This window comes from Sesamum indicum, linkage group LG11, assembly GCF_026168435.1.
Source record: "Sesamum indicum cultivar Baizhima isolate 11 linkage group LG11, ASM2616843v1, whole genome shotgun sequence".
Taxonomy (NCBI): domain Eukaryota; kingdom Viridiplantae; phylum Streptophyta; class Magnoliopsida; order Lamiales; family Pedaliaceae; genus Sesamum; species Sesamum indicum.
In genome coordinates, this window is record NC_142667.1 from 9,624,314 (window position 1) to 9,633,630 (window position 9,317).

The window sequence follows — 9,317 nt, forward strand, 5'->3', positions numbered from 1 at the left end:
TTTAAATAGCAAGAACAAAATAATATGAATGAAACCTTACAACATAAGTACAAAACAAGCATATCTCTTACTTTTGAACCTCAACTTGAGACAAGACGAATGGATATTAAACATGATTTTCGATTATAACCATGGAAGAGACACTAACATTCACAACCAGTCGATCTTTGTTGCTGTCCGCCCACCACATCAACGGTGTCGGGAAGATATCTACATAACAGAGAATCCATGATTAAGAATGGCACATACACATACAACATATTGAGCATAACAATCATGTCGGTCGATGTTGATATATTTAAACAGATTTTGCAAAGTTGCAGACGGAGGTGTAAGAATTTTAAAATGTGGGATTTGCAAAAAGTTTGCGGCATTAGCATCAAATGTCAACTTTTTTTAGAACTAGGATGATTAAACTCAAAGTAACAAATCAAATTCCATATTCATCCTACTCCCTATTGGAAGAAAATAAATAAAAAATTAAAAATATCGAAAGACTCAACAGACAAAAACCATTTATCATAGAAATAATAACTGAAGATACACGACTTGGCATATCAGCTAACGGTGCATTATATTACGAGGGAGACTACTTGAGTGTGAGATTCATGGTGGAGGAACTATTTCCATGTTGACCAGCCACGTGGTTACAGGATGTTTATTCACATTTTTGTTACCTGAAAAAAGTAGGAACACAAAAATCAAACCAAAATCGCTACTTACAATTCTTCCTCAGAGTCATGTTTCAGAGCATTTTTGGCTATGCATTGAAAAGCAGCCTCCACATTGAAACCCTCTTTTGCAGAAGTCTCAAAGTAAGGAATATTCCCTTTGGAGGAACACCAAGCTTTTGCCTTCTTATCCGATACCTGGAAGTATGAATAAGTAATCACATCAAAGAGAGAGAATCTTCAGTGATGACTCCTTTATAGGGGATTTAACTTATTAAAGCATACGACACAAATTAAATAAAGGAGTAATGAATACCACTCTACTATTGCCGCCATCAACGTCAATCTTGTTCCCCAAGACAACAAATGGAAAGTTTTCAGGGTCAGCAGGGCTAGCCTGAAAACAAAAAGAAATGCAGTAGAAATTAGTGGTACATGGTGCAAAAACGAACATTAGCAATAGGTTATGGGGGATCAAACTGTTACCTGAATGAGAAACTCCTCCCTCCAGTTGTTGAGATTATCAAAAGATTTCGTGACATTCACATCGTAAACTAGCACACAACAGTCTGCACCACGATAGAAAGCCACACCAAGGCTTTGAAACCTCTCCTGACCAGCTGTATCCCATATCTGGTACAAACTTGTCAACATATTTTCTTGATTTAGACATACGAAGATACGAGAGACAAAATAACCTATTAAAGTTTCTTTAGAGAAGGAAAAGGAGATTCTATTAATTTCTTCCCTCCACGGTTCTCCTAGAGCTAGGAGACATATATTGTCATTTAAAGATACCAGAGTACTGGAAAGATGGCTCACATTAAGTTCTCATGGATTTTTAGGAAAAGTTATATTACATACTTGGTCTAGTTATCCTCACTTCTTTTTGGATCTCCAAAACTAGTGCCTCGTTTTATTAAACTGAACATTTACTAGTAATTTACTTTCCAAATTACCCTTGCTTATGTATATAATGTGGCTGGAACTGGAACTAGTTCAACTCTAAATGTTAATTCAAGTACGGACATTCATATATGAACCCAAGGGAGTATTACTAAAACTTCAACGGAAAAACACAGTCAATCTGTTGTTCATGTAAGTTGTAGCACTGTAGTGCAAGAAACTTGTATAAAGTACAACAGGTGGCCTGGGGTGGAGGCTGACTAGCACATATACAAAATGATATTCAAATTGTTGGAATATTGCCAATTTCCTATTGTGTTAATCCTAGAAACTTCCCATCATACGACTCAGACAAGTGTTTTAAATATATTTGTATATGTATATAGGTCAATAGTAGAGGTCATCTTATAACTTTGCACTATATAGCATTTCATAGAACTATTGATATACAACATAGAACAATTTATGTTTTAGTTCTAGGGACACATAGGAACCTCTTTCCATTTCCTCAATTCAATGTGTAATTTTGCCTGCTCCAAGCAATCTAATATTTGGAAATAAATACACGAAATATTTCTTTCCATCTTAGGTTCTAGATAGGTTGTATAGTATCAGGTTTCAACATTCAGAAAACCAGTCTATCTTGCTTTTCTTTTATAAGACCTAAGCACAATAAATTCAAATACATAAACCTTCTATATTATTGAACTTCTTAGACTTCTTTGTCAAATAAAAGGTTGGATAGATGTTACCATTTTAATCGAAGAAGTGTCAACATTAGCAGTAGTATTTGATGGAAACTTCATCACCATATAAGTGTCAATAGTAAAATAAATTTTCTCAAAGGTTCATGAATTGAAAAATTTTACATTTCTTGCAGAATGCGCTTGTGCAAGATGAAACAAACGAAAAATTCCACTAGTAATTCTTCAAATTCAAGCAGTTCGGTGCTGGGAAAAGTATTAGTCAGTCTATGCATCACGCATAACAAATAGACACTGCCAAGTAGAAAGATTCACGTCGAAGAAATTGAGAAGTTATTGCTACACAAATAAGTGGCAGCTTAGGACGCTAATTTTGGCATCAGTATCCTTTTTCAGTGAATTTACTATCGCAAACAACAAGTCTCGTACTGAACTTGTCCCCTCATTCAAGAAAAGGGAAAATTAATCACGATATAGAAATTACTAGAAACAAGAAGGCATATAATTAGAAGAAGAAACATATATAACAAACTACTATTTGCAGAGAACCAATTCAAATAATTAAGGAACAATGTGAGCATCTAAAGACTAAAGAATTCTCACTTCTCCTACAGCAGAAAGGACTCCTAAAAGGAAACTGCTAACAATCTAATAGTGACATCAATCATATTTACTAAGGACTGCTGATCACACTCAAACATTGAAAGAACTATCATCATCTATGCTTTATGAATTAGAAGATTCCATGTCTATAAAAATCAACAGTACGGATATTCATATAAGAACCCAATTAAAGTAGAAGGTCCAGAATATACAGATTTTTCTAAGTCGAAAATTAGGTGTTTTTTATTGTTTCTGGTGAATCAGTAATTTGCTAATATACAGACATTTCTTTTCATGTTTCAACGTTAGTACCAATAACAAATAAATAGATTCAAATAAAAAGGAAGATGCTGACAACAGTTTTAGAAGCTGACCTGCAAGGTAAAAATCCTATCCTCAAATTGAACTTCTTTAGTTAAGAAATCAGCACCAATTGTCGCTTTATACTGATTACTGAATTTCCTATTCACATATCTGTATTAGTATGATTTAAGGCCAAAACAATAATTACAACCACCCAACTTTGTCTCAGCATCATAAACATGCTACACACAATAAAATTACAAAAAATGGATAATTATTTTTTTGGGTTAATTACAAACCCCGTTTGAAAATGCGAAATTATACCTTCCCAACTACGCTTATACTCTCTCTAGAAATTCACAACTTACACCTTTCCCCTTTTGGTAATTCTTTATGGAAAGTTTATGTAATTCTTTTTAGTAATGTCAGCATTTTTCGTGCCAACCCTAACAAAAAGAGTCACGTGTATAAACAGACTCCTATAAGCTGAGAATCTTCAAAGGCGGTGTAAGTGTAATTTTAAGTTATTTTGAGGAAAAATGTAATTGCGTATTTTTAGAGAGGTATAAATTACATTAACCTTATTTTATTTTTCCTGTTCTGTTCAACACAATTATTTTCACCTAGTATATTTAAATAAAATTTCTGTAATAAGATCTGCAGTAGAAGGATACTGATTCATCAAAGACGTCTTACCAACCCTGGCAATGAATCAACCAAAAATGAAAAATATTTGCATCAACCTTTACGATAATATGCACAAATACATGTCTCCATGTGTGGTATATGTGAGTGTGCCTGTGTGAGAGACAGAGAGAGGAGAGAAAAGAAACCCGCTGTCGCCGAGAATGATGACTTTGAGAAGCATACGACGACGAGATGCCATTGAAATTCCAAGGGTTTGAATTGAGATGAAAATTGGAGAGAATTTGGGGTTGTTTTATGATTAGACGTAAAGAACTTGAAATTAAGTGACATTTCACATTTTAAAAATTATAAATAAAATGAAATATGTATAAATTACAATTTATATTTTAAAAATAAAAAAATAATTTAACATATTATCACCACAACAAAAGAATTGACGCAACGGTATTAACATAATGTAGAGTCACTTTGTAAAAAAAATAGTTAAATTAAATTTTAAAATTATCTAATTAAGAGTGTAATTGTCATATTTAATGATGCGTATCAAATTTCAACCGCACCACAAAGATCAAAGTATAGCTTAGAAATAGCTGCAAAATCGACATAGAATTGAGTATGCATGTGAGAATTTGAATGTTGGAGTAGAATTGACTAAAAAATATAATTACTCAAGAAAATAAGTCCACCTCATCCGACATGTCAGACTTTAATGCCAAGTGGGATAAAAAATCCCGAAATTGAAACAATTCAGACGAAAATCTTTCAAGGTTGCAATCCCTTGTCATCTCCTCATGGGCAGATCCCAACCCAACTCACCCTATCCAGCCCAGAAACAGTGATCAAGTAAAATAACTTAAGGACAGGTACCGGTGAGCATCAAATACAAAGAATTTGAACTATGTTATACTATACAAGCCACATTATGAACACATTTGGAACAAAATGACAATATTGAAACCAAGAATTGAAAAGGAGAAAAGATATAAGTTGTGTATGCAAGCAAAATACCCGACGTCTTTCAAACACGAAGCGCTAAGAAAAGATACTATACGGGGAAATAGGCATCGGTTATTAGGGGTCGGCACTGAAACCTCCACTGCCCTTTTTCATGTTTCCCATCTCCATTTCTCTAGTTTGTTGACCTTCGCTACTTGAGCCAGACGGATATAACCCATACTCGCTGGTTGGGTTGCTATATAGGTCGCTACTTCTGTATTCTTGGCTTGCCAGAGCCATTTTCCTGAACTTTATCATGTCTTCATTGTATTGCCTGGTATCATAGTCTGAGCTATCGTATGAACTGTACGTTGTGCTATGTCCGGGTCTTATTCCTTCATTCAGATCAGATAGGGATACATCTCCTTCTAAGGCCCTGACAACCTGTTAAGTTGCAATTTACCAAAAAGTTTAAACTTCCCTCAAACATTTGAGGTCAGCAGTTAGTTGGAAGCTTTTCTTGTTCTCCATGTAGCTTATCGATTTTACAGCAAGCACAGAAATCTAGAGCAATTGTTAGACCCTACTAGATAGTCTCAGCGCCAAGAAATATAACAAACAGAATTCAGTCTCCTTTCATTTTTGCATATGGAATGTAATAAGAGCATCTTTTGTTCTTAAGGTATAACATGATGCAAGCATGATTTCCCAATGACCACACATATTCATAAGCCCGATTCAATAAAATTAAATGTTTAACCTGGGAGTGTATGCAACTATGTTGAATCGTAAAAGGGAACTAGTTTACCTGGCTCATTCTCGGCCGACGCTTAGCTGAATGGCGTACGCAAGCAGCAGCACAGGCCACCATGCTAGCCATCTCTTTGTGATTGTAGTCATTTTGTATTCGTCGATCAACGAGAACATCAAAGTTTCCGTCTTCAAGAGCTCGTGTGAGCAAGGGCCTAGCCTGTATGACATACCCTTTCTGTCAATTCTTCTGGATAATGGCATTCGTGCAAAGATTCACAGGGTAGGATGAGGAGACAGGGGCTTGAGGCCTGGTTGATTTGAGAAGAAAAATGGGATTACTGAAAGAACTATCATAGTTAAGTGACTACTCACCCAGTCTACCAAACTATCATCTGTGAAAGGTTGATCTTTATCAACAGGTCGTCGTCCAGTAATCAACTCCAGAAGCACGACCCCAAAGGAGAATACATCAGACTTTTCAGTAAGTTTTCCAGTGGAAGCATACTCCGGTGCCAGATACCTAAATTAATATGAAATGACAGCACGGTTGATGTGGAATAGCCATACAGTAACATAGTTCAGGTACTGCAACTAGAAGCTTAAAACATGACTAGTACAGCAAGAATTAGAATGTACAACATTTTCAGAAAGTGAGAGTTCAAAAGCCATGTCCAACTCACATTCCACGAGAATAAGGTAGCGGAAAGCGAAAAAAGAAGAAAAGAAAACTATCAGCGAAAAGAGCAACCAGATATTCATACAAAGAATACAAGCAAGAAGCAAGAAAGACAAAATTAGGTCCTACCCAAAAGTTCCCATCACTCGTGTAGAAACATGAGTATTTGTATCAGAAGAGAACTTTGCAAGACCAAAATCTGCAACCTGAGAAAATAAATGGTGTTCATCAACAGCCATTAAAAGGAGCTACAACCTCGTCTCTCTTTATTACATCCATAGTTAGAACTTCCACATGATTTATTAATTTGCCGGTTACATCATAAACGGGAAGATCTCATACGAGTAACTTGAGTTCAGAGTAAAGACTTCCAAAGTTTCATTGAGATTCTACTGCCACTGTAACTGCAAATAAATGAAAAGGCAACCTGTTGATACAATTGTAGTTGGAGATATTACCTTTGCTTCAAAGTTGAAGTCCAAAAGAATATTAGATGCCTTGATATCCCTATGAATAATTTTTGGATGACCTGATGCAGAAAATATATCATTTAGGATCACAAAGAATGAACTGCAGGAAAGTTCTCTATTTTCTGTTAGGATTAAAAGAAAACTCGAAACAAACACCAGGAAGAACTTACAATCCTCATGCAGATATGCAAGTCCTTTTGCAGCACCTAGAGCAATCTTCAAGCGTGTGGACCAACCCATTGCTGGTCTCCCCCTTCCTGAAATACACTTTGGTTGGTAAGTTTTTAAATGACACAATTACAGTACATCTAAAAACATCATAGGATGGAAGTAAAACGTTAACATGGAATGAGGCGATATATGCATTTAACTAGACGAAACTAAATAGACATCCCAGTGAAGAGCAATGGGAAGAACTGTCCTCTTGCTTTTAGTTTTTCACAAGTTCAATCTATTTTTCCAGTCAATATAATCCGAAAGAAGATAAAGACCAATTTGAATAAACTAACCATGCAAATGAAATTCCAATGTGTTATTTGGCACAAACTCATATACAAGCAGTCTCTGAGTCCCAGTGATGCAGTATCCAACCAAGGACACAAGATGTTTGTGATGCACTCTGCTGATGATCTCAACCTCAGCCTGGAATTCCCGTTCCCCCTGTCCACTCCCAGCTTTCATCTGCTTCACTGCTACCTCTTTACCATTTGGAAGGACTCCCCTGTGCACATAACCAAAACCACCTTGCCCAAGAAGGTTTGCATTTGAGAAGCCATCAGTTGCTCTTGCCAGTTCTTCATATGTAAAGGAGCTTCTAGAAAAGCCTAAAACCAAGGCAGGTGATGGTAGGGGAAGTGGAGTTTCAGGGCCTGAATAAGCAGAACCAGAACCTCCACTGCTGCTCATGTAAGGATGAAGGGGCGGCTGTGGTGGTGAAGGGGCAGGAACTGGTGAATGAGAAGGTTTTGATGCAGCAACAGGTGGTGGAGAAGGTTTAGGCGGCATTGCTGCCACATGGTCAGCAGGTGGTGGAACATTATGGTGCCAATTATGTACAGGGCCACCATATGGTTCAGCTGGCAAACACCAAAAAGACAAACAATAAAAAGTATGCATCATAAACCAGCCATATAGTATAAACTACTAATCTGTCATAGTAATGGACTCTACATTGACCAGTCTCTGTGGAAAAGGAAGTGATTTTCGAACTTTGTACTTTTCTCACACTTAAGTTGGATACAATCTCATTTTGAGCAGATACATATTTTCTTCTACTTCATTTATCTTCGTCGTCTTCTCCGTTCTTTCTGGAAAGTGAAACTAAAGGCTTGACTTGATTAACTACTCAGAAAATCAATATGCATGAGGTAAATTTTAAACTACAAGAAGGGCACACTGGCAAAACTGATGGGAGTTAAGAGTAAGAATTGGCAAAGAATTATGTTCCCTGCTAGTGTAATTTCTTGGCCAAAACTAAGATTGTATCCAACGAAAGCAACATACGAATAAAAAAATTTATACTACTACATATAAGAACAAATTTAAAACTAATATATTAATCAGCTTCAGCCATTTCCACAATTAGTATAATAAGTTCAACCTCTCGACTCACTCCCCATACACACCACACACACACACACACACAGAGCAATAAACTAAATTCTTAATCTGATCTTGGCTCCACTGCAGTAAGTCAGTGTTGCCAGAAATGATCATTACCTCTCTCCTGAAGAAAACATAAAGTAGAACCAATCATCATTTCTGATAAACAGCAAGCGAAATCCCAGAAACCAATTAATAAATAATTCTAAAACAATATATCTTTGGAGAGTCTGGTCACCTTTAGGCCCTGGCTGTGGGTGTGGAGACGCATCGTAATCCGATTCTGGTCTTCTCTTCTTCTTCTTCTTGCAGCATACAAACAGCAGACTTAGAACAGCTAGTATGAGCACACCTGCTACTGCTATCCCCACAACCAACCCTGTCGATATCCCTGATGACCCACCACCAGGAGACGCCGGCGTTGATCCCGACGGCGTCGTCGGAGGCCCCCTACCCGAATGCGCGGGTGGAGAACCTCTACCTGCAGGCGCTGGAGGAGACTCCCTACCCGAATGCGACGGTGGTGAACCACCACCCGGCGGCGACGGAGAGCGCGGCAATCCAGATGGAGCGGTGGAGGATGGTGGAGATGGAGGGACGATAGTCGGAGGTGGGGTTGCAGAAGGCGGAGAAGGCGTGGATTTTGGAGGAGGAGTGGCGGGAGCAGGCTCTGGCGGCGGGGAAGTTGATGGGGGAGATGCCACCGGTATAGGAGGCGGCTGCCGAACTGCAGGCGCGGGTGGTGGAGAAGTGGTGTTGGACGGCGGAGAAGCGGGAGCTGGGGAGGCTCCCGGCGCAGGAGCGGACATGGCAAGGCGGCCCAGTAAAGAAGGAACTCTACACCATGAATTCAGGAAGAATCATAGGTACAGAGTAGCAAATACAGAGAAGTGACAGTTCTTGAATTCTGTTGATGGAATAAAGCGGAAAGAAGGAAGAGAGAAAGGGAAAGTAGGAGTGTAGGATGTTGATTGCTTTTGCTGCTAATAAATTTGAAAAGTGGAACTGAAGCAGAGCGGCGGAGTGAGCAACTCTACATTCATGC

The 9,317-nt window shown here is 37.9% G+C and overlaps 2 protein-coding genes across 3 annotated transcripts; both read right to left on the minus strand.

The window, feature by feature from the left end:
- On the minus strand, positions 1-4,172 carry LOC105173517 (ras-related protein Rab7). 2 transcript variants are annotated; one of them, XM_011095286.3, is made up of 7 exons: positions 4,021-4,172; positions 3,862-3,888; positions 3,259-3,358; positions 1,158-1,304; positions 988-1,068; positions 724-869; positions 1-210 (listed from the first exon to the last, which is right to left on the minus strand). In XM_011095286.3, exons 1-7 carry the CDS (start codon positions 4,071-4,073, stop codon positions 144-146), a joined length of 621 nt encoding a protein of 206 aa, XP_011093588.1. In that variant the 5' UTR covers positions 4,074-4,172; the 3' UTR covers positions 1-143. The 2 variants fall into 2 exon arrangements, with proteins under 2 accessions (XP_011093588.1, XP_088731565.1); XM_088875439.1 differs by lacking the exons at positions 3,259-3,358; positions 3,862-3,888 and having other exon boundaries at positions 1,158-1,314; positions 4,021-4,158.
- A 533-nt stretch (positions 4,173-4,705) lies between these two features.
- On the minus strand, positions 4,706-9,317 carry LOC105173518 (proline-rich receptor-like protein kinase PERK15). The gene is made up of 8 exons (XM_011095287.3): positions 8,511-9,317; positions 7,180-7,746; positions 6,841-6,927; positions 6,659-6,729; positions 6,330-6,406; positions 5,897-6,044; positions 5,580-5,741; positions 4,706-5,215 (listed from the first exon to the last, which is right to left on the minus strand). The coding sequence occupies exons 1-8, from the start codon at positions 9,079-9,081 to the stop codon at positions 4,907-4,909; spliced, it is 1,992 nt and encodes a 663-aa protein (XP_011093589.1). The 5' UTR covers positions 9,082-9,317; the 3' UTR covers positions 4,706-4,906.

Coding starts and splice junctions, on each gene's coding strand:
- LOC105173518 (XM_011095287.3), bottom strand. CDS start 9,081: ATGTCCGCTCCTGCGCCGGGAGCCTCCCCAGCTCCCGCTTCTCCGCCG. Junction 7,747..8,510: donor CCCACAGCCAGGGCCTAAAG/GTGACCAGACTC, acceptor GGTGTTTGCCAG/CTGAACCATATGGTGGCCCT. Junction 6,407..6,658: donor ACTTCAACTTTGAAGCAAAG/GTAATATCTCCA, acceptor TTATTTTCTCAG/GTTGCAGATTTTGGTCTTGC.
- LOC105173517 (XM_011095286.3), bottom strand. CDS start 4,073: ATGGCATCTCGTCGTCGTATGCTTCTCAAAGTCATCATTCTCGGCGAC. Junction 3,359..3,861: donor AAGACGTCTTTGATGAATCA/GTATCCTTCTAC, acceptor ATACTAATACAG/ATATGTGAATAGGAAATTCA. Junction 870..987: donor ATGGCGGCAATAGTAGAGTG/GTATTCATTACT, acceptor TCATACTTCCAG/GTATCGGATAAGAAGGCAAA.